Source organism: Lagenorhynchus albirostris, chromosome 10, assembly GCF_949774975.1.
Source record: "Lagenorhynchus albirostris chromosome 10, mLagAlb1.1, whole genome shotgun sequence".
In the NCBI taxonomy this organism is placed as follows: domain Eukaryota; kingdom Metazoa; phylum Chordata; class Mammalia; order Artiodactyla; family Delphinidae; genus Lagenorhynchus; species Lagenorhynchus albirostris.
The window spans coordinates 7,050,780-7,078,688 of NC_083104.1; the positions used below are offsets into that span (position 1 = coordinate 7,050,780).

General features: G+C 49.5%; 2 protein-coding genes across 7 annotated transcripts in view; one reads left to right on the forward strand and one right to left on the reverse strand.

Moving 5' to 3' along the window:
• The window catches only part of TATDN2 (TatD DNase domain containing 2), a 63,052-nt gene that overhangs the window by 23,449 nt on the left and 11,694 nt on the right, over positions 1 to 27,909 (reverse strand). For 3 of the 5 annotated variants that reach the window (XR_009542697.1, XR_009542699.1, XR_009542698.1), the window contains exons 4-12: positions 26,502 to 27,371; positions 23,974 to 24,101; positions 22,575 to 22,758; positions 21,982 to 22,157; positions 17,697 to 21,818; positions 14,540 to 14,732; positions 13,166 to 13,355; positions 9,570 to 12,189; positions 9,293 to 9,408 (exon numbers count right to left, since the gene is read on the reverse strand). Coding sequence is in view for 1 of the 5 variants with exons in the window: in XM_060161196.1 (XP_060017179.1) it covers positions 22,017 to 22,157; positions 22,575 to 22,758; positions 23,974 to 24,101; positions 26,502 to 27,371 (1,323 nt within the window). In the remaining 4 variants the exon portion in view is untranslated. Of the gene's footprint in view, positions 1 to 9,292; positions 9,409 to 9,569; positions 12,190 to 13,165; positions 13,356 to 14,539; positions 14,733 to 15,877; positions 21,819 to 21,981; positions 22,158 to 22,277; positions 22,375 to 22,574; positions 22,759 to 23,973; positions 24,102 to 26,501; positions 27,372 to 27,909 lie in introns of those variants that run through there. The other 2 variants (XM_060161196.1, XR_009542700.1) reach the window with 2 other exon arrangements.
• Positions 11,156 to 15,302, forward strand: GHRL (ghrelin and obestatin prepropeptide). Of its 2 annotated transcripts, none has more exons than XM_060161200.1 (4): positions 11,156 to 11,324; positions 11,551 to 11,664; positions 14,579 to 14,687; positions 15,161 to 15,302. In XM_060161200.1, exons 1-4 carry the CDS (start codon positions 11,160 to 11,162, stop codon positions 15,178 to 15,180), a joined length of 408 nt encoding a protein of 135 aa, XP_060017183.1. In that variant the 5' UTR covers positions 11,156 to 11,159; the 3' UTR covers positions 15,181 to 15,302. The 2 variants fall into 2 exon arrangements, with proteins under 2 accessions (XP_060017183.1, XP_060017182.1); XM_060161199.1 differs by having other exon boundaries at positions 11,157 to 11,324; positions 11,548 to 11,664.

Sequence of the window (27,909 nt, forward strand, 5' to 3'; positions counted from 1 at the left end):
TTCGGGTCAGAATCAGGAAGGACACACAAAAGATGAGGCCAGGATTTCTTAATGAGACAGAAAGGAAGACAACTATTAAAAACGATAGGGTTGTGTCAAAAGCACACAGGAATAAACTCATCAAATATGGAAGCATCAAAACGAAAATGACTATAATGGATTGGAACACTTATATTTTAAGAAAAAAATCCATGAGATTGGTTCAAGATGGTGGAGTAGTAGGACGTGAGCTCACTCCCTGTCACGAGAGCACCGGAATCACAACTAACTGCTGAACAATCAAGGACAGGTAGACACTGAAACTCACCAAAAAAGATACCCCACATCCAAAGACAAAGGAGGAGCCGCAATGGGACAGGAGGAGGGGCACAATCACACTACAATCAAATCCCGTAACTGCTGGGTGGGTGACTCACAAACTGGAGAACACTTACACCACAGAAGTCCACCCACTGGAGTGAAGGTTCTGAGCCCCACGTCAGGTTTCCCGACCTGGGGGTCCGGCAATGGGAGGAGGAATTCCTAGAGAACCAGATGCTGAAGGCTAGCGGGATTTGATTGCAGGACTTCGCCAGGACTGGGGGAAACAGAGACTCCCCTCTTGGAGGGCACACACAAAGTAGTGTGTGCATCAGTACGCAGGGGAAGGAGCAGTGACCCCATAGGAGACGGAACCAGACAACCTGCTAGTGTTGAAGGGTCTCCTGCAGAGGTGGGGGGTGGCTGTGGCTCACCATGGGGACAAGGACACTAGCAGCAAAAGTTCTGGGAAGTGCTCCTTTGCCTGAGCCCTCCCAGAGTCTGCCATTAGCCCCACCAAAGAGCTGGATAGGCTCCAGTGCTGGGTCGCCTCAGGCCAAACAACCAACAGGGAGGGAACCCAGCCCCACCCATCAGCAGACAAACGGATTAAACTTTTACTGAGCTCTGCCCACCAGACCAACACCCAGCTCTACCCACCACCATTCCCTCCCATCAGGAAGCTTGCACAAGCCTCTTAGATAGACTCATCCACCAGAGGGCAGACAGCAGAAACAAGAACTACAGTTCTGTAGCCTGTGGAAGGAAAACCACATTCACAGAAAGATAGACAACATGAAAAGGCAAAGGACTTTGTACCAGATGAAAGAACAAGATAAAACCCCAGAAAAACAACTAAATAAAGTGGAGATAGGCAACCTTCCAGAAAAAGACTGCAGAAAAATGATAGTGAAGATGATCCAGGACCTCGGAGGCAAACATCGGGAAGATGCAAGAATTGTTTAACAAAGACTTAGAAGAATTAAAGAATAAACAAACAGAGATGAACAATACAATAACTGAAATGAAAAATACACTAGAAGGAATCAAAAGCAGAATAATTGAGGCAGAAGAACGGATAAGTGACCTGGAGGACTGAATGGTGGAATTCACTTGTGGAACAGAATAAAGAAAAAAGAATGAAAAGAATTGAAGACAGCCTAAGAGACCTCTGGGACAACATTAAACGCAACAACATTCGCATTATAGGGCTGCTAGAAGGAGAAGAGAGAAAGGACCTGAGAAAATACTTGAAGAGATTATAGTCAAAAACTTCCCTAACATAGGAAAGGAAATAGCCACACAAGTCCAGGAAGCACAGAGAGTCCCAGGCAGGACAAACCCAAGGAGAAACATGCTGAGACACAGAGTAATCAAACTGACAAAACTTAAAGACAAAGAAAAATTATTCAAAGCAGAAAGGGGAAAACGAAAAATAACATACAAGGGAACTCCCATAAGGTTAACAGCAGAAACTCTACAAGCCAGAAGGGAGTGGTACGATATAATTAAAGTGATGAAAGGGAACAACCTACAACCAACATTACTCTACCCAGGAAGCATCTCATTCAGATTCGATGGAGAAATCAAAAGCTTTACAGGCAAGCAAAAGCTAAGAGAATTCAGCACCAGTGAACCAGCTCTACAGCAAATGCTAAAGGAACTTCTCTAAGTGGGAAACACAAGAGAAGAAAAGGACCTACAAAAACAAACCCACAACAATTAAGAAAATGGTCATGGGAACATACATATCGATAATTACCTTAAACGTGAATGGATTAAATGCTCCAACCAAAAGACACAGGCTCACTGAATGGATACAAAAACAAGACCCATATATATGCTGCCTACAGGAGACCCACTTCACACCTAGGGACACGTACAGACTGACAGTGAGGGGATGGAAAAAGATATTCCATGCAAATGGAAATCAAAAGAAAGCTGGAGTAGCAATATTTATATCAGATAAAACAGACTTCAAAATAAAGAACGTTACAAGAGACAAGGAAGGACAGTACATCATGATCAAGGGATCAATCCAAGAAGAAGATATAACAATTATAAATATATATGCACCCAACATAGGAGCACCTCAATACATAAGGCAACTGCTAACAGCTATAAAAGAGGAGATTGACACTAACACAATAATAGTGGGGGACTTTAACACCTCACTTACACCAATGGACAGATGATCCAGACAGAAAATTAATAAGGAAACACAAGCTTTAAATGACACAAAAGACCAGACAGATTTCATCATATTTATAGGACATTCCATCTAAAAACAGCAGATTACACCTTCTTCTCAAGTGCACATGGAACATTCTCCAGGATACATCACATCTTGGGTCACACATCAAGCCTTGGTAAATTTAAGAAAACTGAAATCATATCAAGCATCTTTTTGGACCACAACACTATGAGATTAGAAATAAATTACAAGGGAAACAAATGTAAAAAAACACAAACACATGTAGGCTAAACAATACGTTACTAAGTAACCAAGAGATCACTGAAGAAATCAAAGAGGAAATCAAAATATACCTAGAGACAAATCACAATGAAAACACGACGATCCAAAACCTATGGGATGCAGCAAAAGCAGTTCACAGAGGGAAGTTTACAGCAATACAAGCCTACCTCAAGTAACAAGAAACATCTCAAATAAACAATCTAACCCTACACCTAAAGGAACTAGAGAAAGAAGAACAAACAAAACCCAAAGTTAGTAGAAAGAAAGAAATCATAAAGACCAGAGCAGAAATAAATGACACAGAAACAAAGAAAACATTAGCAAAGATCAATAAAACTGAAAGCTGGTTCTTTGAGAAGATAAACAAAATTGATACACCTTTAGCCAGACTCATCGAGAAAAAGAGGGAGAGGACTCAAATTAGAAATGAAAAAGGAGAAGCTACAACAGACACCACAGAAATAGAAAGCATCATAAGAGACTACTACAAGCAACTCTACGTGAATAAAATGGACAACCTGGAAGAAGTGACAAATTCTAAGGAAGGTATAACCTTCCAAGACTGAACCAGGAAAAAACAGAAAAGATGAACAGACCAGTCACAAGTAAGGAAATTGAAACTGTGATTAAAAATGTTCCAACAGGGCTTCCCTGGTGGCGCAGTGGTTGAGAGTCCACCTGTCGATGCAAGGGACGTGCGTTCATGTCCCGGGCTGGGAGGATCCCACGTGCCACGGAGCGGCTGGGCCCGTGAGCCGTGGCCACTGAGACTGTGCGTCCGGAGCCTGTGCTCCGCGGCGGGAGAGGCCACAACAGTGAGAGGGCTGTGTAACACAAAAACAAAAAAACGAAACAAAAAAATGTTCCAACAAAAGTCCAGGACCAGATGGCTTCACAGGTGAATTCTATAAAACATTTAGAGAAGAGCTAACACCCATCCTTCTCAAACTCTTCCAAAAAATTGCAGAGGAAGGAACCCTCCCAAACTCATGCTATGAGGCCACCATCAGCCTGATACCAAAACCAGACAAAAATACTACAAAAAAAGAAAATTACAGACCAATATCACTGATGAATACAGATGCAAAAATCCTCAACAAAATACTAGCAAACATAATCCAACAACACATTAAAAGGATCATACACCATGATCAAGTGGGGTTTATGCCAGGGATGCAAGGATTCTTCAGTATACGCAAATCAATCAACGTGATACACCATATTAACAAATTGAAGAAGAAAAACATATGATCATCTCAATAGATGCAGAAAAAGCTTTTGAAAAACTCAACACCCATTTATGATAAAAACTCTCCAGAAAGTGGGCAAAGAGGAAACCGACCTCAACATAATCAAGCCCATCTACGACAAACCCACAGCAAACATCATTCTCAATGGTGAAAAACAGAAAGCATCTCCTCTAAGATCAGGAACAAGACAAGGATGTCCACTCTCACCACTATTAGTCAGCATAATTTTGGAAGCCCTAACCACGGCAATCAGGGAAGAAAAAGAAATAAAAAGAATACATACTGGAAAAGAGGTAAAACTGTGACTGTCTGCAGATGACATGATACTATACATAATCTTAAAGATGCCACCAGAAAACTACTAGTGCTCTTCAATGAATTTGGTGAAGTTGCAGGATACAAAAGTAATGCACAGAAATCTCTCTCATTCCTAGACACTAGCAATGCAAGACCAGAAAGAGAAATTAAGGAAACAATCCCATTCACCACTGCAACAAAAAGAATAAAATACCTAGGAATAAACCTACCTAAGGAGGTAAAAGACCTGTACTCAGAAAACTGTAAGACACTGATGAAAGAAATCAAAGATGACACAAACAGATGGACAGATATACCATGTTCTTGGATTGGAAGAATCAATACTGTGAAAATTACTATACTACCCAAAGCAATCTACAGATTCAATGCAATCCCTTTCAAATTACCAGTGGCATTTTTGTACAGAACTAGAACAAAAAGCCTTAAAATGTGTATGGAGACACAAAAGACCCTGAATAGCCAAAGCAGTCTTAAGGGAAAAAAACGGAGCTGGAGGAATCAGACTCCCTGACTTCAGACTATACTACAAAGCTACAGTAATCAAGACAATATGGTACTGACACAAAGACAGAAATATAGATCAATGGAACAGGATAGAAAGCCCAGAGATAAACCCAAGCAGCTATGGTCAACTAATCTATGACAAAGGAGGCAAAGATATACAATGGAGAAAAGACAGTCTCTTCAATAAGTGCTGCTGGGCAAACTGGACAGCTACATGTAAAAGAATGAAATCAGAACACGCCCCAACACCATACACAAAAATAAACTCAAAATGGATGACAGACCTAAATGTAAGACCAGACAGCATAAAACTCTTAGAGGAAAACATAGGAAGAACACTCTTTGACATAAATCACAGCAAGATCTTTTTTGATCCACCTCCTATAGAGTAATGGAAATATAAACAAAAATAAATGGGACCTATTGAAACTTCAAAGCTTTTGCACAGCAAAGGAAACTACAAACAAGACCAAAAGACAACCCTCAGAATGGGAGAAAATATTTGCAAACGAACCAACGGACAAAGGATTAATCTCCAAAATATATAAACAGCTCATGCAGCTCAATATTAAAAAAACAAACAACCCAATCAAAAAATGGGCAGAAGACCTAAATAGACATTTCTCCAAAGAAGACATACAGATGGCCAAGAATCACATGAAAAGGTGCTCAACATCACTAATTGTTAGAGAAATGCAAATCAAAACTACAATGAGGTTATCACCTCACACCAGTTAGAATGGGCATCATCAGACAATCTACAAACAACAAATGCTGGACAGGGTGTGGACAAAAGGGAACCCTCTTGCACTGTTGGTGGGGATGTAAATTGATACAGCCACTATGGAGAACAGTATGGAGGGTTCTTAGAAAACCTAAAATAGAATTATCATATGACCCAGCAATCCCACTCCTGGGTATATAACCAGAGAAAACAGTAATTCAAAATGACACACGCACCCCAATGTTCACTGCAGCACTATTTACAATAGCCAAGACATGGAAACAACCTAAATGCCCATCGACAGATGTATGGATAAAGAAAATGTGGTGCATATATACAATGGAATATTACTCAGCCATAAAAAGGAATGAAATTGGGTCATTTGTAGAGACGTGGATGGATCTAGAGACTGTCCTTATTTTGAACATTAGTAAGCAGAAAAAAAATAATGTAGGGCTTCCCTGGTGGCGCAGTGGTTGAGAGTCCGCCTGCTGAATCAAGGAACACGGGTTCGTGCCCCAGTCCGGGAAGATCCCACATGCCGCGGAGCGGCTGGGCCCGTGAGCCATGGCCGCTAAGCCTGCGCGTCCGGAGCCTGTGCTCCGCAACGGGAGAGGCCACAACAGTGAGAGGCCCGCGTACCGAAAAAGAAAAAAAAAGATGTATTTTTCTTGCCTTTCCTGTACAAACTGTATATCAAGGTGATAAAATAATTGAAAGAAAAATGCTAATAAATGTAGAAAGGAACAATAGAAAAAGAATCAGGTTGAGGTAAGGGGGTTGTTGTAGGGTAAGAGAGTGTATTTTATCAGTTAAAGTTATACACTGAAGATTTTAAGGCTGAAATTACATGATTGCCGAGATTTGCTTTTAGAATATTCCCCCCAGAGGAAAAATAGTATATGGGATAAATACACGAAGCAAGATGCTAATACATGTTGAAAGTGATGATGAATGCTTGTGGAGACTCATTGTATTACTCTCTCTGCTTTCATTTTAAGGTTGAAATTTTCCAGAATAAGAAGTTCAAATATACATGGAGAGAGAGTTTATCTTACATATGGCCAAATTTTCTGCTGGAAACATTATTTTATAATCAGAAAGGAAGTGCCTGAGATACTTGTTCAGTATCTGAGACATACAGATTCTCACGCCCCACTGCAGACTTACTGGATCAGAATCCTAAGACGAGACATAAAAAAGACTGCTTTCTTACCACTTCCCCTATGCATCCACTGCAGCCCAGCACAAACCTGCACCCAGCGGTGAGATTAGATCACCCTACAGGCCTCATCCTGAGAGCCTAGGGCTCTTAGCCATCCCTAGACTACGCTACCTGTAGTTCTGAGAACAGTTTCAGCACAGTGGTTGGCGGGCGGTGCAGGGAGTCAAGCTACAGAGTGTGGAGGGGCCAGTACCCATAAGGGACAGGATACAGGGACAGGAACTTCTGCCTGGACACGGTAGCATGAGGGCAAGAAGGCATCAATAGACCTTTCCAGGATGAGAGAGACCTGGGCATATTTTAACGCTGAGGGCAAAAGCTGGTGGAGAGAAAGACTGAAGATAGGAGACCAATACTGGGGGCTCCAGCCCCACGATGGCAGGAGAACAGGGAAACCCCGAGTGGGAGAGGTTGTGTTTGGAGCAGGAGGGATGAGACAGCACTGGGCTAAGGATGTGGAAGTTGTAAGAGGGACACCCATGATGATCTAGAGCTCGTCCAGTGCAATAGCCGTGAGCCACAAGATCTGCTGAGCACTGGAAATTTGGTTGGTCTGAACTGAAACGTGCTGTGAAAATATAATACACAATGGATTTTGAAAATTTAGTAAAAAGAAAACCAGTGCCAAATATCTAAATCATTTATAACACTGATTACATGTCAAATTGATAGTATTCTGAATATATTACAGTATATTATTAAAATGGATTTTATCTGTTTCTTTTTCATTTTTTAATGGGACTCCTAAGGAATTGTTAATGGCATGACTGGCATGATACTTCTAGTGATCGATGCTGTTCTACAAGTTATGGAAGCCAGAACAAGGAGAAAAAAATAAGCCCCGCCAAAGAGCCCTATCTATCTCAGAAAATGAAACCCGTTTCTATTACCCCAGAATCTGCCTCATTCAGACCAAGGTTTGGCCAAATTCATGAAAAAACTCCCTGCTCAGCCAGCTACTTAACAGCACAAACAGAATGACAGTGGACTGTGTACACAATTTGTTCTCAGACACCACTGACATACAGCAGTTAATTCGGTGATGATGCGCCCTTATCTGTGGATGAGGCCGGGCCCTCAAGGCCCTGCTGTGGGAAGGAAACCACCAACCAGCAAGCAATCCAGAGGAAGGTTCAAAGAAGACAGATGGACAGACTGGCCTTGGCATTATCCACACTCAAAGGAGGGGAAACACATGCTGAGGCAAGTCAGTCCTCCCCACCCCGAGCCACACAGGCCTCCTCAAAGGCCTCTGGACTCAGGTCTGCGTGCGTCCCCACCCCAGCCTGCACCCCGTCCACAGCCGGGGATGGGCAGCGAGGTACTTTCTGGGTGCCGCCTCCCCCTCCCTCAGTGGCTCCGGCATCCTTCCTTCCTCCCCCAACCAGCCTCCGCTCTGTGGGATGTGCTTCGGGTGCTTTCCAGCCCGCAGGCCACCTTTCTGCTCCGGAAGGGAACGCAGCAGCCCGCGTGGGTGTTTGCCTGCGGGGTGTTATCTAAGATCAACACTGGCAGTTCCTGTCTCCAGGGCCGGGACTGAAGGAGGCCTCACATCTCAGTGGGGCCTGGTCACCATAGTCCGTTTGGGGTTTTGGGGGCCGGGGGGGCAGGGCGGGCCACGCTCTGAAAAAGCTGCAGGCCTTCTCTAGCATCTCCCCACCTGCTCCACCTTCAGCCCTTCTGAGCCCCAAGGCCAAGAGGCATCAGCTCAGGTGGCCCGCAAGGGCGAAGGCCTCCAGGTGACACACTTACACTCTGCTGGGACTGCGGGAGGATTCCGGCCCCCGCCCCAGTGCACTGGTGGTGAGAAGTTTTCCAGCAGGAGGTACTCAGTCCCCACATTCTACTGAGGGGCTCAGTGCAGCCCCTCCCGGGCACCCACTGTCCCTAGAGTCTCCACAAGGGTCCAGTGCCCCCTGACGACCATCTCAGTCAGGCGGTCATCGGATGACCAGCGTTCTGCTGGCTCCCCTGCCCCATCCCGTCGTGCTCAGGAGCCTGGCTAGGCGTCCGGGCACTGCCACTGAGGGCTGCGTGGCTTTGGGGAAAGTGTGGTCCCTGTGGCATTCAGGTTTTCTCCCCGTGAAATAACGGTGCAGCCTCCCAGGTCTTTAAGGTCGTGTCCTGTCACTCCTCTGCTCAAAAGCCTTCAGTGGCCTCCCTCTTCCAGATCAGGCCCAAACTCCTTGGGCCCCCAGCTTCCAAACTGTGCTTATCCCAACCCCGTACCTCCTTCTAGGCCTTTTCTTACAACCCGCCCCATTGCCACCCTCCTCCGAGCACCCAGCCATCTCACTGGGGCCACAAATAGTCTGCACCCACGCCTGCTGTCCCCCTCCGCTCCTGCCCCTCTGCCTGCAGCGGTGCCCTCCCTTCAAAGCCCCGCTCCACTTCCGCCGCCTGGATCACGGAGCCCTTCCTACCCTCCCAGCCCGAGCCCAGCCAGAAGTGAGCTCCTCCTCTGAAACGCTAGAACGTCTACACAGACAACTCACCAAGCCCTTAGGAGTCACCACCTGGGCATCCTGTGGGACGAGCCGCTGCGGGCACGTAAGGAATCCCCCACGTGGTTGATGCGCTCTTCGTCCGCGAGCATCTGACGTGGCAAAGGCTGGCCAGGGTACGAAAAACAGTTGTCACCTGCATGGTACTTGACAGGTTACAAAGGATTGCACACCCATCACCTCAGTTAATCCTCAAGCCCCTGTGAGAGGCAGCCGTGAGCAGGGGGACGCTCAGTGATCTGCGTAAGGCCAATCTGTGTGTGGTCACCTGTGGCAGCACCAGGTCCCGGCTCTCCTGCCCCCAGGGCACTCTGCTCCCTCTCAGAACCTGGCTGGGCGAGGGGAGAAAGGCCCGCACATTAAGAAAGACCAAGCTGAGCAGAGCCATCACCACCACCCAAAAGAAGGGATTGGACACTTGCCCCTTATTGTTGCCCTCAGTTTGTATTGGGCTGATTGCATCCCTGTGGGTCCCCTTTACACACTCGTCCATCCCCTGTATTTCTTGGGAGTTGGTAATTGAATCTACAGCATCTATAGACTCAGGTTTGATTTTTTTTGCAAGGTGGAGCATGTGATTCTACCAAGAGTTACAGAAAAGTAAGACACTTATTTGCTTGTTTCTTATTACCAAATGAATATTCAACCTAAGCACTAAAAATAATTACAAAGAAGAAAAAAATTCAATAGCATATGTCCTTCCAGATAGTTGGCTGTCTATATTTGTTGTATTTTTATCTTGTATTTTTTCCATAAAATGGGATCATACTACACATTTTAAAAAAAACAACAGGACTGGAGTTCAGCCCCTGTTGGAGATGGTCTCTGCCCTGCTCCCCTGCAGTTTCCTCATCTGATAAATGGGGCTTCCCTCGTGGACGTGTGAGAGTTCCACGAGCCAGCGTCCCATGTGCTCGGGGTCTGTGGGAGCCAGAGCAGCATCCCTCATGGAGAGCAGCGAGCGCAGGGGCAGGACAAGCTCCTGAGTTCGAGTGAGGATACCTCGTTCTATCCCGGGAGGAAGGGAGTGGCAGAAGGGCCAGTAAGCCAAGGCCGCAGAGCAGCAAAGCCAGACCAGACCCAGGGCCACTCTCCTCCCTCCCACCTAAACCAGGGCCAGGCACGCTTGCAGAGAGGAGCAGCAGATGGCCACCTCACGTGGCTGTCCCAGGCCACCCAGCCATCTCTCAGGGCGTTTGCCCACCGCTGTTGATTTCTACTCCGAGGACAACGTGCGTAGTATTTTTAGTTCCCAAGGAATGTCCATCAGCCCCCGGATACTGGGCTGCCCTGAGGTGGGGCTGCTGGTTTAAAACAAACACAGGCTGCCTATATAATGACCAGACAGCCACCAGGCACCACCTCCACCAGGAATCCCAGGTAGGCACTCTGGCCACTCTCTTGTGTGTCCGAGGGTCTGTTTATGGGTTAATTCACCTCCACTGCCGGGCATCCGCAGGCCCATCTGAACTCGGGGAGGTGGCATGACCTGGGGCAGCCTGGTTGCTCAGAGCTGGGCTTGGGAGCCGCCCCAGGGCCCCCATGTCTCCTGGGACCTTGCCAGTTCAGCTTCCTCAAACATCCTCGAGAAACTTGGCACAAGGTCCTCGGGGCCTGGGATAAAGAACATGGGGAGTCCCACTGCCAAGCATTCTGCCCCCAGATGAACAGTCTTGGAAAAGAGCACCCACATCCTTCCATCGGTCCTACCTGGGGAAGGCGGGCAGAGAGGGCGCTAAGAGCCGCTCTACTCAGCAATCATGGCCCCAGGTCCAGGTCAGAGCCCTTCAGCCTGTCTGCTGGGCTCAGAGGCACAGGGAGGGAAGCGGGGGTTAAAGAGGGGCTGGAATGGGGGTGCATGCTGCCCAGAGATGCTCTCTCCGCCAGGCCCATCTGTCCCCAGCCGGCCGAGGCCATGCCCTCCCCAGGGACCGTCTGCAGCCTGCTGCTCTTCAGTGTGCTCTGGGTGGACTTGGCCATGGCGGGCTCCAGCTTCCTGAGCCCCGAACACCAGAAAGTGCAGGTGAGACGTCCCCCCACGAGGCCTGCGCTCTGACTGGGGAATCTCATTGCAGCCCTGCCGTGAGCTGCGTGAGCTGGGCAGTGGCTCACCCTCTCTGCGCTTCAGCCTTCTTCTCCCAGAGCACAAAGGAGGACTCTGGGTCTGACCGTGGGCCCACCCCTCACTCTGCTTCTGGAAGGACAGGGGGGCTTAGGGCCCTAAGGAGAACACCTCCTCTTTCCAGCAGAGAAAGGAATCCAAGAAGCCGTCAGCCAAACCGAAGCCCCGGGCCCTGGAAGGCTGGCTTGACGCAGACGTCAGAAGTCAGGCGGAAGGCGCAGGGGACGAGCTGGAAATCCAGGTGGGTCCCTCTGCAGCTTTATGCTTTCCGCAGTGGAGGGGATGGGGCGGGGGAGGGCGTGGAGAGGCGGCCATCCACAGGGACTCACTTACCAGCCACTCAAGGAACATTAAACAGCAAAAAAACAGTGGACTCTGCACCACTGGGCTCTGTTGAGATGGGCTTTGCCGATCAACAGGCAAACATCTAAGCAACTTTGCTGTATCAGGTTGAGCCTCAAGCAGAGGGGAGAGGGGGCGCCAGCAGATGCCAGGTGATCTCAGAGGGGAGCCAGCAAACAGACACTCAGGAAGGAAGAGCTGGTCACAGACTGGAGGCGTTTCCTGCAGAAAACTTTCTAATCGACTCAGGGGCCCCTTGGACCTTACCTTACCCAATCTTACCAGGCGGCGGCCTGGACAGGTGAGCGGTGAGCCCAGCTCTCACCAAACCCCACCTGTAGACGAGGATGGGGCTCATCAGGCTTGCTTGAGCTTTGATGAATAGTTCACGGGGCAGGGGAGCCGTTTAGAGAGAAACGGAGGACTAGGAGAGAGAAAGCGTGAAGGCGTTTTATAGTTACCCCTGCCGGGCAGCCGCGGTCCGGGGAATGGTTCTGACAGGAGTTTAGGTGAGGACAGATCCCCGCACGCAGGGAAACCAGAATCCCCGGGTGGTGCCTAGTAACTACTGCTAGTAACTGCGGTCTCACTCTCCGGCTGCTTTACGCTCCTGCTTCGCATTTAACCTCTACAACCACCTGTGAAGTCAGTGGGGCTGGTTTCTGCGCCCTCATTTAGAGGTGAGGAACCGAGGCTCAGCCGAGGGAGCTCACTGGGCTGAGGGGCCGCAGCCCTGCATGGGGAAGAAGTGGGACCCACGGTCTGGGGGACTCCAGTCCCCAAGCCCTGTGTCCCCATCACCGGTCTGGCAGAGAGCGAGCAGGTGGCCCAGGAAGTCTCCTCTGCCCTGCCTTGGCCTCCCTCCACCTACCCCCAGCCTCTCCTCCCCTCAGGGGTCAAATCCCCAACCCTCGCCCTCTGACTCTCGCCAGGCGCCTCCTCCACCACGTGTGGGACCCCACCCGCCACGTGCCCACTCATCAGCCTGCAAATCCTTAGACTAAAACCAGGGAGCTTTCCCGGTGAGACTGCCAGGTCCAGCGAGGCCAGAGACGCCCTAAGTTAGCCCAGGCGGGGAAGAGGTTCCAGTGGCTGATGACTCACGGCTGGACGTTTCCAGTTTCCACAGAGCAAACGGCAGCCCCTGCCTCCGCTAGAACCAGGAGTCTGAAATGTCGGAGGTGGTGAGACGCCAGAGGCAGGTGGGAGGCCTGTGACACAGGCCGCAGGGCTCTGGCTGTGCCCACCGAACCCCTCCAGGGCCGGGGTCCCACCTCACTCATCCCAGGCCCCTACAGCCCCTCCAAAAGTTTTCCTGAAATCAATCAAGTTTCAGAGCTGGAAGCTTTCGAGGCCAAGTTCCACCCATCCCCCACTGATCACATGAGACACTAAGGCACCTTTTCAAGTCGCTCAAAGCCGCACCCCTATCCAACAGCTGCTGCGCCTCCCGTCAGTTGCCCGTCGCCGGTTCCAGGGTGCAAACCAGCCCAGCAGGTCCCCAGCTTGGTGCTCGCGGTGCTGCGAAGTCGGCTGGGGTCATCCAACCACCCGCATGAGCCACAGGGGTGGAGGGGAAATGAGCATTTACTGAAGGGAGGGAACAGAGGGGCCTCAGTTCCCCCAAAATCACTCGTATCATCTCCACTTGCTCCACCTTCACGGTGGAGAAAAGAGGTGGAGGTAAATTTTAAAAAGGGGACCAACAGATATCTGTTGTTTTAATAACATCTCTGAGCACCTCTGCTCATCTGTGAAATGGGAGCAACAGTGGCTCCTGCCCGGAGGGAAAGGGGCTCAGTCTGGGCCTGACCAGGGCAAGGGCTGCACGCAGGGCAGGGCAGGGGCTCTGGGGCTCAAAGAGGCTCCAGGGTTGGTGGACTCGGGCCTGCAGTCTGGCCCTTGCCTCCACCTCCCTCTGTGGCCCCAGGCAAGTCGGGGCCTCAGCTCCTTCATCTGAAAAATGCGACTGAGGTGTCCTGTCTGGAGGGCAAGGAGGCAGGAGGACCAAGGACCGAGGGCTCCCTTTCAGACCCAAGATCCCTGCGTCAACTCATCCAGAATCTCAGTGACCAACAGGGCCAGGCACCCAGGCAGTTACTGGATGAACGGAGCTAGATAGTCTCCGCTCCCCAGGTGAGAAACGATGATGTGGCCGAAAACAGAGCTCCTCCCTATTCACCCAAAACTGAGCTCCAGTAAATCATCTCATAGGCTGCCAAGAAAGCAGGGGAAATGGGGTGCTCTCCCTGTAGAAGGAATGAGATGGAGGCACAGAAGGAAGAACAAACTTGGCTCAGAGCATCGTTCTAGGGAAAGGTCAGCTTCCTGTCCAACTTCCCACAGAACAAGGAGAGGCCTGTGCAAATGAGAGGAAGACCACCTGGGAAGGGAGGAAGGTGGGGGGCAGAGACCATCCCCCAGGCTAGTGCTGTGTACACCAGGGAGAACCCTGCTCCCCAGATCACCCTGCCAGGGCCTGAAGCTCTACCACTGGCCATTCAACCTTATGTCTTCCTAAGCTGCAAGGAGCAGGGAACCTTGATCTAGGGGACTTCACAGCTTTTATCAGTAACCTTCTCAGAGGTAAGGAAAGAGGGTACAAGGTAAGCCTCCTAAAGATGGTGCGGATGGTAAGACTAGGCCTGGGCAGGAGGGTAACCTGGCTGAGCTGTCCCCTCAGTGGTGCCTGCTGGACCCCAGGCCCCCCCTCTCTCCCTCTCCTGAGAGCCCAGGGCCTCCACTGGGATGGGGCGGGGGGGCGGGGCACGCACAGGAGGGTGTGACCTCTGACAATTCCTGGGTCCTCCTAGTTCAGCGCCCCCTTTGACGTTGGGATCAAGCTGTCAGGGGCTCAGTCCCACCAGCACGGCCAGACCCTGGGGAAGTTTCTTCAGGACGTCCTTTGGGAAGACGCCAGCGGTAAGTCCTTTCTCCAGTTTCCTCGGAGTCCCAATGTGAGTCCGCCTATGGGTGACAAAACAGAAGTTTTCTTCCCCATCCCTGCCTCTCAAAAGAGCTCCTAATTCCTCTTTCCCAAACACAGTCATCCCTCAGTACCTGCGGGGGATTGGTTCCAGGGCCCCCAGCTTTTAGGGGATGTGCCCAAATCACACGGTCCATATTCTGAGGCCAGCGCTCCCCCCATTACAACACACCACCTCCGTCACCTTGTGGAAGAAAAGCCAACTTTGACGGCACTGGCAGAATGGCGGACACAGCACTATTTTTTTGGTGGTTTTTTTTTTTTGGCTGTACTGCACGGTATGCGGGATCTTAGTTCCCTAAGCAGGGATCGAACCCGTGCCCCCCGCAGTGGAAGCACGGAGTCTTAACCGCTGGACCCCCAAGGAAGTCCCAGACACAGCACTTTGACTTGACCTCTTGCTTTTCAGAAACCCCAGCCCACAAGTGACCTGAGTCCAGCCACCTCTCCGTTTTCCCACCCTCAGAAGCATTCACCTGGCTTCCTAGAACGCTTCCGAGACCACCCCCAGCTCTGAGGGGTAACAGTCTAGGAGGTGAATAAATGCTCAAACTGGATGGTGAAGGTTCAAAATGTTTATTTCAGGAAAGAAGAAAATTTCACATTTCACTGAAAAACACCCCCTGCCCCATTCTTGGTCTATGGTCAAAGGGAAGAGAAAAGAAGAACATGTAGCAACGAGGTGTCAATGCTTAGAAAACCAAATTAGACCCATTTCTACAAGCAGATAAGGCTACTGGGGGAATGGAGGTGGGGGAGAGAAGGTGGACAGAAAGGGGGAAGGAGGGGCGAGACAGAGGAGAAAAAGGAGAAGACAAAGTTCCTTTAAATATCAGAGCTTCCCGATGCAAAGCTGCACAGAGAGCTTATTAACAACCAGCAAGGCCTGTGTGGACAGGAAAACTTCAGGTGACACTATCAGAGCCAATAGCCGTTGCACTGACATCCATGGGCAGAAAAGGATGCTGGGAATGTGAGAGCCTGAGTTTGAAGTTAGATTGAGTGGGCCGCTAACAATGGCTAGAGCCACTGCTGGACACGGCTGACCTAACTCCTCCTCCTTCCTCCTCGTCCACTGAAAAGACCTGGCACAGCAGACGCCACCTCACGTGGCCAAGGCTGGCCATTACCTTGGTTCCTTCACTGATTTGGAACACCAGGTTGATGTCCAAAACCACTTCCAACTCCAGCTCACAGCTGAAGTGAGCCTTGGTCCTTAAGTTCCACAACTGAATTCCAGTGAAGACCCAGTCTTCCTGGGAGGAATGTCACTTATCAGTCACTTGCTCTTTGGTATAAACACGTGAACTGACTTGAGAGCTACTGACGATGGATGCGTGATCACGAGGGGAGGAGCACCGCCCATCCCAACAGGTGCGCGCCCATCGGAAACATGCAGGATGCCCCTCTGCGAAGCTGGGGTAACATCCATATTCTGGAGAAACCTCTGTCACAGAGGGCTCCCTCTAGGAGCCAAGTATCTTCTCGAGTGAAATTCTGGCCATCTGGCACTCAAGGCACAGCCCTACAGCACTAACCACTGATCACACTAAGTGGGCACCCCGAAACTCCACCACCATGCCTCACACCATGTGTGAGGAGCCACATATGGTCCACGGAATGTCACATGATCAGAGACCCTCTTAGAAATGCAGAGTCTCAGGCCCCGCCCCCACCCTAGTAGATCAGGATCTGCATTTTAACAAGACCCCCAGGCGCATATATAAAGTGGCTTAGAGGCCACGGGGTCCTATTCAGGCAGCAGAGCCAGGTCGGCCCACCTGGCTTAGAGCGGGTGTGGACTCTTACATAACTTAGGAAAATGCAGACTTGGCCAGGGTGCCCTCAACAAAACTGAGAGCGCATGAAAAAGCTGTCCTGTTCCCTCTTTCACTTGTCTCCCCGCCCAACTCTCTAAGCCCCAGCTCTGCTGTCAACTCCATGCCCGTGCATTGGGCACACAACACACACACTTCCATCTCTCAGGGAACCACACACCTGACTACCTGGCCGCGCAGCGACGTAGCTCACCAAGCCCTTGCTTCTGAGAGCATCTGCCTCTAAGTGGTAATCACATTTTGAAAGGATTATCCCCACTAGAGGAATCTAAGGTATTGGAGAGCAGGTGAACTACTTGGGTGGAGGGAGAGAGGAAGCAGAAGTCCGCCTCCATGAGCCAGCCACTCGCTCTGATGCAGAGACCCACACGCGCGCCTGGAGCTGAGGCACGTCCCAGCTCTAAAAGCTTAGTAGGGGTGCAACCCTGATCATCACTAGCCAGGCCCACCGTCCTCTTCTCAACACCCAGCGGAGGCACCAAGACTCAAACATGGTCAAAGGGCCCAAGAAACCAGCTCCCGACCTGCTGGAGAGGCAGCCAGACGGGGCTCCGGGGAGGATGGGGGCCAGGCCCTGGGGGGGACGCTGGTCACCTGATGCTCACCCACAAAGACAAGGCCTTACTCCTTTCTCAAGGGACACACAAGCCTTCTCTCCCACTTGCCTAGGTCATTCACTCCAGAAACAGAGGTTAAGCGCCCACTCTGGTCGGGCTCTCTCACCTGCCCCAGGCAGCATGGTGGGGTGGAAAGCTGAGGCCTTAACGCTCACACCTGAATCTGAACACCAGCTGTCTGGTCCAGCCCACAACACTGAACTTCTCAGGCTCCTCCCATGTAAAACACCCACCCCACCCCGGTCACTATCAAGATTGAACACGGTATGTCCCACGAGGACACCTGCACATAGAAGACATTCAATTATCCTGATAGCCACCATTTACAGCATTCTTGCTGTGCACCAGCACTGTTCTAAATACTTCTTACATGAACTTAACGTAATTTCAGTGAATTTTCACAACAGACACACTTCAGAGGGGGAAAACTGAAGTTCAGAGGAATTTAGTGACTTCCCAAGGTTACATATCAAACACGTTTCCGACTCACCCAGAGCTGTGGGCTTAGGCCCCCACTCCCCCACGTTCCGCTGCTTCTCTACCAATGTCACCCTCTTGCCCTGCTGCTTAGGGTCCTAGGGATTCCTTCTGTTTCTGTTTTTCATTTTCTTTCATAATACACGGGGTCAACTTGGAGTGGGCTGAGGACAATTTCAAGTCAACAACCAGCAGAAATAAAAGTGATCACAGGAAACAGGCAACACACTTGAGAAAACGTAGCATTTCAAACCTGGTCCCACGTCGGCCTTCTTGGACCTGTTCCTGCACGTGTCACTTCCCAATACCACTAACTTCCGGTTCTCTGAAGCAGCTGTATATACCCCTGGGCTGAGAAAGATATTTGCTGCAGAAAAAAAAAACCCTCCTTATAAAAAACTTTATTTTATAATATACCCAGTACATTAGTATAACAGCTCATGTATTTAACTTTTGTTTAATTAATTTATTTGTTTTAATTTTTGGCTGTGTTGGGTCTTCGTTGCTGTGCGTGGGCTTTCTCTAGTTGTGGCGAGCAGGGTCTACTCTTCATTGCTGTGCGAGGGCTTCTCATTGTCGTGGCTTCTCTTGTTGCAGAGCACGGGCTCTAGGCACACAGGCTTCAGCAGTTGTGGCACTCGGGCTCCATAGTTGTGGCTCGCAGGCTCATTAGTTGTGGAGCACGGGCTTAGTTGCTCCGTGGCATATGGTATCTTCCCAGGCCAGGGATCAAACCCATGTCCCCTGCATTGGCAGGTGGATTCTTAACCACTGTGCCACCAGGGAAGCCCGTGTTTAACATCTTACACACTTACAGAGGGGTAAGAAATTCTCTTACGACGGTGTACAGACAGAATAATAGAGATCCATGCTTGGCTACCTTCCTTTAGTCTGAATCCACTTCCAAACATCGTCGACAAATGAGCATTTTCAGGGAGCACAGGGCTGCCTGGCCACTGACTGACAGTTCTGCTGCCATCCTGGACACTTTATTCAAGCACCGTACACTTCAGTGGCCCTTTGCCCTGATCTTACAGAAATGCCTGAGGCAAAAATGAAAGTGTTCACGGTAAATGATTACTATTGGTCCCAAACTTAATACAGAGAGATGTAAAACACGAGAAAAGCCAAGAGCAGATTTCCAGCCACAAAGAGACTATCACTGTGTCCAGTGGACATAGCTGCCATATGTCCAGCTGGGACAGAGCTGAGACAGTGAGTAATGTGCTGGAAATACGCAAACCAATGACTGTGCATCTGACATGAGGCATCAACAGATTCCAAATTTCTTTACCGTTCTTGGAACAGAGCCTCCCTTTTGACGGGTTTACTTTGGGCTTGAGCACTTACTTGTGTTCAAGGATACCTTAGGACAAAACTGGAAGACTGACTGCAAGCAGTGAAACAGAATTTCCTCCAAAGTTTACCCAGCAGCATCAGAGTTCACAGTCCAAAGCCCACAGTACAACCGAGTCATCAACAACACCCTCGTGTACTCAATTTTTCTTCCTCCTACTGCGTTGCTCTGGAACAAAGGTGTCTATGTATTTTTCACTGCTAAGAAGCAGCAGTGTATCTGGGTGTTTCCAGGCAGTAAAATGAGAGTTAATGCTCAAAGGCAGAACTTTTAAGAAGGTACCAGGGATTCTTCTTTTCAGTTGAATTTTCTTTTTAGCAAATCTTTTTTTTTTTTTTTTTTTTAATTTATCTTTGGCCGCACTGGGTCTTCGTTGCTGCGTGCAGGCTTCTCTCTAGTTGCAGCGAGAGGGGGCTACTCTTCGTTGCGGTGCACAGGCTTCTCATTGCGGTGGCTTCTCTTGTTGCAGAGCACGGGCTCTAGGTGCACGGGCTTCAGTAGTTGTGGCACACGGGCTCAGCAGTTGTGGCTTGCAGGCTCTAGAGCAAAGGCTTCAGTAGTTGTGGTGCATGGGCTTAGTTGCTCTGTGGCATGTGGGATCTTCCCAGACCAGGGTTCAAACCCGTGTCTCCTGCATTGGCAGGCGGATTCTTAACCACTGCGCCACCAGGGAAGCCCTTTCCAGTTGAATTTTGCTGAGGCACAGGTACATTTTTGAAAGTCTCCAGACCTTTGGATTCTTAGGTTACAAAGCTAGTCAACAACTAAACCATCGTTAACACTCTGAGAAATATAAACGAACATGGAGACCATGGGAGTTGGCTGAAGATCCATCACTTTATTTTCAGAAAGAGATGGTCAAAGGGAGCGAGGGGGCAGAGATACAGAGGCATTCCGGCAACACAGCAGAAACAATCAAGTCAGCCATCCAAAAACAATGCCAACCAGCTTTCACTCCCACACAGGTAATGTTTCACTGTGCAACAGAAATGATAATCCTAAATCCTGGAGATAAAAGTATATAGCACCTTGTGCTTTACTTTGGCAGGGAGACTGCAATGGCTCAGAGACATCCACTGAGTTATCACTCTTAGTCCTTGAACACAGGCCCGGTTGGTTTCCTTCGGAGGCAGTTGTGATGTACAGGCCTTGCTGTGAAAGAGATGGATAAGGGACAGTTCATTGGGTGACAACAAAGCACTGTGAAATCCTTAGTCCTCCAAATCTTCCAAGCAGGAGAACAAGGCCCCGGATTTGCCAAATCTGCGGCACAGATGACACACAGCTGATCCATGGAAGGTCGACACTGAATTAAGGCCTACTTCCCAGGCCAGCAACTTGGGTACCGGGGCAAGAGGGAAATACCATATATGAAATGCAAAGTCCATTCCCTTGCAGGTTACGAGGTTCAAAAGCACCTTCCACAAACACCTAGAGGCATCCAACATAAGCACTGGATCTTACGATTTCAGCTATTGGCCTCCAAGAAACAGACAAGGGACTCAGAGTGGCCTGTCGCACTGAGGAAGGTTGGAATAAAGGATCCTTCTGTCCCAAATGCAGAGCATCCTCACTCTTAACTCTTGACCGTCATAACCTTCCAGGGCCTGTAATGAACACACCTTTACAAGGCACCAGCAGGGAGCAGAGCACAGCTCAGAACTTGAGATGACCTGGCTGTTCAAAGTCCAAGGAGTGGCTCTCACTTTCACCACGGAGAAAGGACGCAGCAGAGGCCAAGGCAAGGGAGAGCCCCAGGACGGGGAACGGGAGATCCATGGACACCAGGCCTCTTGTTCTGCATAGGCAATAGAAGAGGGCTGGGCAGTGCCAGCAGAGCTTTGGAAAATTAAATTGGTTTACCTCTCGACCTGGATGGGGCACACAAGGGGCTGTTACATGAGCTGAAACAGAAGCATTTTTGGTCCAGTGCTCCAGGAGAAGGGGGCAGAGTGGAGCACAGGGCAGCTGGAACCCCCTGACAGCAGACCAGCAGACAGCATCTGCTGCAGACTGGACCCTGTCAGTTTAACACAACTGAGCTGCAGCCCTGGGGACCTCGGTAAGTGGGATCACCTTCCTCGGGGTCGTCTTCCTCAAGCAGGCTTCCTCCTCCTCAAGTCCCCCAGTCTGTCCAGATGTTCCTCGGCCAGGACTTTCCCTGGACCATGAGCACCCCTTTGGCCCCTCCATACTGATGGCAGTGGAACCAGTGAGACCAGCAGCCAAGGTCCTTCCACCAGTGCCAACTCAGAGCTGACGCAGCAACAGTGAGAGCCAGACTGAAGAGTCACGCAGGGAAGGGAGGGGCTGCCTTCTCTGGCCGCAGGAGCATCAGCCTCTAACACAGGTCTCTGGCAAATGTCCCCCAGAGGAGATCTCCCACTGGGGGTTCGTGTTGACAGTGGAGAACCAGGAACCAAGCTACACGCCTACGTGCACTTAGCTGAGGAGCAGTGTGACTTTATTCACAGACTGCTCGCACCACAAGCTGCGGAGGCAGGCACTGGGCGGGCAAGCTCGCTGTGCCCTCACATCAGCCTCCTCTTCTTCCCAGGCTGCCCTGGAGCACTGCAGCCGGGAGGCCAGCCCGAACCCCTCGCCAGCCCCCCGCACGCCGGCCCCACCCCCAACCAGCCTGAAGCGGAAGCCTCCGACGAGGTCTCAGGAAACGTCCTGTCCGGGTGTCCTCCATCCCAGCGGGCTCTCAAACATCCTCGAGCAGGGACACACAGGCAGAGCTCACACGGCCTTTCTCCTGTCAGGCCGCTGGTCATCCTGGAGGGTGAGGAAGAGAAAAGGATGAAGGTTACACCTGAGTTCACTCAAGACAGACCAGGTTCACTGCTCACCCTATGTCTACATGCTCTACGTTTAAAAAATATAGCCAAAGTCATTTTTGTCCTGGTTTTTAAAAACTATGTAATGTGATTTTTATCACCTTTTCTGGGAGACTCCTGACGGCACCCTCTCTGCTTAAAGACTGTAGAGGCGGCAGGTGTTCTCACGCAGGGTGGCCAAGGTGCGGGCGAGTGGCAGGTCTTTGACCCTGGCAATCTCTCGAACCGTGTGCAAGGCCAGGCCTGGGTGGGCGTACTGGCAAAGGCTCTTGGGAACCTGGAAGACACCAAGCATTCTGGATATCGTTGTGCCTTCTGTGCAGAGTTGTCACGCACAACTCCCTCCCCGGCCCTTCCCCAGCAGGGCCTCTTTGGAGCTGTGTAGAGACCCCTTTACCTGCAGGTGCAGGGAGAGTCCCAGTCAGGGGGGCTCTGGGTGAGCAGGGTCCCATGCTTCCTTGGACTACCCTCTACAGGGTAGGGCTTTGCACTGCCTGGAAGAGAGTGGTTACCCTTCAGCTTCTCAGCCCCCTAGACTTTGGTTCTGCAAAGCAACAGAGAGGAGACATCTACACAGCCAAGGGTGGGACCTAGAAAGGTACTGTGGCTCTGTTCCTGCCAACCTTGCAAGGGGGACTGCACACCTCCCACCCTCTCTCCTCAGTGCCTCAACTCGGCTTGAAGACACCCTTACCTGTCGAGGCAGGAAATAGGGAGCATCAGTTTCCACGATGATCCTCTCCAGCGGGATCTGTTTCAGAGAGTCCCGGGCCTCCCAGGCAGAGGAGTATGTCAGGACCGCTGTGAAGCCCACGGACATGTTGGGAAAGTACTTCAACAGGGGCTCAATGACTGGGTAGCTGCCGGTGAAGCAATGCCTGCAAGGAAGAGAATTCCAGATCAGGGCTCTCATAATCCCCTCTGCAGAAGCTCCCAACTCCCTCTGGACATTTCACCTTTTAAGTTATTTTTGGTGGGTAAGTTCTCAGAAATGCAAAGACTGCATCCAAGGGAAGGACTCACAGCCAACACAGTCAGGAGCAGAATTAAAAACTGCAGCCCATCTGGATCACAACTACAGTAGGTAAAAACTACGTCCATGTAATCAAATGAACCAGAAGGAAACAAAAACTAAAAACACTGGGGAGTGGCCTACAGGTGAATTTTCTTCTCTTAACCTTGTGTCTGTTCATGTTCTTAGTACAGCACACGTTAGTCCAGAAGGGCTGGGTGACTGTGCCTCATCTCGTCTCTGGTGGCGGCTCCACTCAGAGGCATCACTCTCTCTGCCTGGGCGCCTGGAAGGCAATGCTCTAGAGGCCTAACAACCTCACCCCTTCAGCCACCTGGCACCACCTGGCTCGCGTTCTAGACTCCCTGTTTTTTCCAGTTAACCCATCTTACCCGTCATGAAAGTGCCAGTGGGCATCACCTCCTGACCTCTTTGTAGCCAGACGCAGCTAAGGGCCTCTCCTCTGGTTCCCAGGGCACCCTGTGCCCACCTCAGCCCCACGCCCTCTGCAGAGCCGCCAGCTGACTGTCTCCCACTGCTCCCCAGGGCCCCCCAAGCCAAGCCCATGCCCAGGACAGACACACCAGGGCAGGCTGGTGAGTTTACCAAACTGGAGAACCCCTAGATACCATTTAGAGAAAATACATCTTGGACTTTAACTGCGGGTGGGCGAAGTGGGGAGGGATGAGCTTTCAAATTCAAAGTAGGAGAGAAAATTTCTTTTCAGGTGCCCTGGAATGTTCTCTGTGTGCTCAGTCACTGGACCCACAGCAACCTCTCCCAAGACCAACAGCTCTCAGTTCTGCGAACCGAGCCTCCACTACAGCCTGCTTCATGCAATGGGGGTCACAGTGATTTAGGGTATTAGCTCAAACCATATGAAGTTGCCATTTTTTAGGTTAAAAAATGGTCAAATATCAGAAATTTCACATGGGTCAACCTGATAGTTAATCTTGAGAAAAGATTCTATGTAAAGACGTAACATCATCAATCCACTCCTCACTGAATTTGTCTTCCCACGAACGTCCTAGACAGAGAAACATGTTCACTTCATCTGCCCACTGAAGTCCTCGACTCTCACCTGTGAACCTTGTAGTCCGGAGGCACAAATCTCTTCATGATTTTCAGCAGATCGTCATCAGCTTCTCGGCAGTGGATCACCAAGGGTTTCCTGAGAGACACGGCCAGCTGCAGCTGCCTCTCAAACACCTGGGAGGAGACAGAGTGGCAACACCTGTGGGTTAGGGCCACTCTGGATGTCTGTTACCCCCAGAACAGCCGGTCCACTGCACAACCCCCACTGTCTTCTTCAATTTTCTTTACTTTTAAACTCTATAATGCATAATAATAGCTAACACTTACCGAGTGCTTACTAGGTAGTATTATTATTTAGGTGTATTATAACATGTAAGCCTCACAAGCACCCTAAGATAGGTACTGCTGTTAGCCCATCATGCAGTCAAAGAAACTGAGGCTCCAAATGAGGTCAAGTAACTTGCAGCTGGTAAACCGTAGCACCACAATGCAAATCTGAACCCAGGCTGTCCACACAGCCACCACTAGGCAATGCTCACGTGGGGCTGCAGGGCTGGGCTGGGCTCAAGAGCACCACTACAAGTGTCCTCCCCTTCACTGCCCCCGCCTCCACTCCCACTCCCAAGAGGTAATCCATCACCTTGCACACCTTTTCCTATGCAAAAAGTTGCCATGTATACGTCTGTAAAATGCCTGACTCTCAGAAGGTGCTCAAGTATTTGTGGAAAGAATAAGTACTATACATATTTCCTGCAGCTTGCTTTCTTTACTTAACCAAAATCAGATCTCCTTCTAGGTGAATATCTACAGATATATTACTTTTTTTTTTTTTAAACTCTAGCTACTTTAAAAGTCTTCAGTAGTAAAATATACCAGTTGCTAATAATTTTAAAGAAAAAAGTAGGGCTAGAACTTATTCTTTCCTCTTATTCTTTCCTTATTCTTATTCTTTCTAAGTTCAGGTTTAGAAAAAAAGAACAAAAATACTAATTCATTATAAAGAAATTACCTCAACTTAAACTTTATGTTTTCACGAGTAGCTTTTTCAATTGTGCAATATCATTTGTGTTTGAATTTTTAACATCAAATAAGAAGATGCTTTTGGTAATCTGAGTCAGGTGGTATTCACTTGAGAATGACATTTTCAAGTCCAACACTTATACTGCCTCTTCTCAAAATAGTGGCACTGCGCCAATACCAGTTCTGATATAACTCACTTTTAACCAGTGTTTTCAACTAAAGCAAAGTGACCCTTGGAACCAACAGCATAGAATGCTTGCCAAGGACTTTAAAGATGAGCTAGTTCCAGTACCTACAGCCGGCAGTATCCCTCCCCAACACATCAACCCTCCTTGAACTCCTCCAGAGGCAAGTGGTTGCAATGGATTCTGATTCCAACATTTAATTTTCGCTTCTAAAAAATTCTTCTTTGAGTACTCAACACTATTATACTCAAACTATTGAATACTCAAACTATTATAGCCTTGAGTACGCAAGTACTCAAACTATTATACTCAAACTATTGAGTACTCAAACTATTATAGCCTTGGGATGGAATACAACATAGCTGTTAAAAAGCCTATTTTTCAAAGCACGTTCAATGAAGCAGGAACATTTTCACAGTGGAAAAAACATTCAAATCTGTAACTTTCTCTTTTTAACTTTCCTAAATTCTTTTTTAAAAAGCACACGCATACAACACACATTTCCTTGATTCCATGACAGGTGCTTGTAAGAAAGACATACCACCAATTGTCCCTTGCAATTCTCCAAGGGACAGCAACATTAAAAATATGAATTTCGGGCTTCCCTGGTTGGCGCAGTGGTCGAGGGTCCGCCTGCCGATGCAGGGGACGCGGGTTCGTGCCCCGGTCCGCGAGGATCCCACATGCCGCGGAGCGGCTGGACCCGTGAGCCATGGCCGCTGAGCATGCGCATCCAGAGCCTGTGGTCCACAACGGGAGAGGCCACAACAGTGAGAGGCCCGCAAACAGCAAAAAAAAAAAAAAAAAAAAAAAAAAAAATTGAATTTCAAAAACGTTAAGAAGAACTGTTAGGGGACAGGAACTGTGCCTGGGTTGGAGCATCTGTCCTCCCTGGGAAGCCAGGTGAAGCACAAGAGTAAGTGCAGCCCGCTGGGAGGGAAAAGTCTTATGATGGTAATGGTCACTGTCTCTGATGGAATGGGAAATGATCTTCTTTACACATTTGTGTATTTTTCAAATATTCTGAAATGGGCACACTAACTTTAAAATTAGAATAAAAATATACTGTTTAATTAAACAAACACAACGTGCTGCTTCCCAAGAAGGGACGGAAGTTTTAACATCTGTATCATTAGCTGTAAAAGTCACTCAGCACCTAAGCCCCTCCTCTTGCTTAATGAAGCTGAAAGGTAAGAAACAGTTTGTGAAGCATTTGACCAATGACATCTACAGGGTCTGGCTAACAGCAATCACATTTTTAGAGACTCTAAACTCTTTAGTTCCAAAAGCAGAGCAACCCTTGTGTTTCAACAACTAAAAGAGGAACTAAATAAATAATAGATTGTCAGCAAACTAAGGACGACATTACCTTGTGCTGCTCCGGGACAGGCGTGGTGCACTTGTGAGAGTAATCCAAGCCCATCTCCCCAAATGCCACGGCCTTGGGGTGCCTTAAGGCCTGCAGAAGATTTCTTTCTTGACTCTCATTGTAGTAACGTGCAAAATGGGGGTGACAGCCAAAGGCCCCCCACACCAGATCTTCTTTCAACAGGTCCTCCCAGAGGCCATCTGTCAGTGTGCGAGGATCGCAGAAGTCGGAGATGCAGCCCTGAAACTCCTTAGGGAAGGAGCTGCTGTAAATTTTCCTGAACTTTGTGAAGCTCCCTTTGAACGACAGCTTGGAATAGAGCATGTCCAAGTGACAATGGGTGTCGATGAAACCCTCCAACCTGGGCTCCCGACGGCTCCTGGGCAGGGAGCTAGATGCGGGTCCTCCACACGGACGTGGTGGCATGTCCTCCCGGAATGTTCTTTTCTCCTTCACCTCTTCTTCTTCCGAGCTTCTGGAGAAACGAGATGAACGCGACTTGCGGGATCTGCCTTCCTCAGCGGCCTGGGGCTCTCTGGAGTTGTGCTGGGGGCTCACCGTTGAGTGGGGGGAAGAGCCCTGGCCACTCCTCTCCACCTGCACCGTGTCGCTGCCGCCACTGCCCACGGAGTGGTAGCCGGGGGTCTTGGGACCGCTGGTCCAGTAGCTGGCGTAGTCACACCAGGGACTGCTGTACAAGTGAGCCGGGTACATGACGTAATCCGTGGGGAAGTGAGAAGGCTCTGGAACCGCTGAGGGTTTCAGGGATATGGGCTCCTCCTGAGAGAATCTGACTGTGGAAATCTCGTCCACGTCGGACCAGTCACTTCCTGAAGAGGTGCGCTCCATCACCACCTCCCGGTCTTTAGGCTGCAGAAAAGAAAAGAAACAGGTTAGCCTTCTTCCTATGTGAAGACAGCCTCCTGTGCTCAGTCACCTCCAGAACAGAAGTCCTGGCTGCTTTTCTGGCCGTGATGATGGCTTTGCATTGGATCCTTTGCTCACTCTGTCACCTGTTTTCCTTATTATTCCCAGAAAGCAAGCCAGCTTACAACTAGGAACAGTCCTGTCAGCTTCAGGGAATACATTTGTGCTCATGGTCTCATATGCCATCCCTGAAAGGGAAGCTGTGCCTACATTCCCTTTCTGAAGACCCCTCTTGAGAAAAACTGCTCTCTAGAACACACAGTGTATTGGGGGTTTTAAAGAAAAGAAGCACCCAGCATCTCATCCTTAACAACAGGTCTCTCACACATTCAAAATGTACAACCACACAGTTGTAGCAGTTTCAAGATGTGTTTGCAAATTCTTTGATATTACTCTCCACCGTAAGATGGGGTTTGTGACCCCTCTCCTTGAAACTGGGCTAACTTGTATTGTAACTGATGGAACCAAAAGGGACACTGCA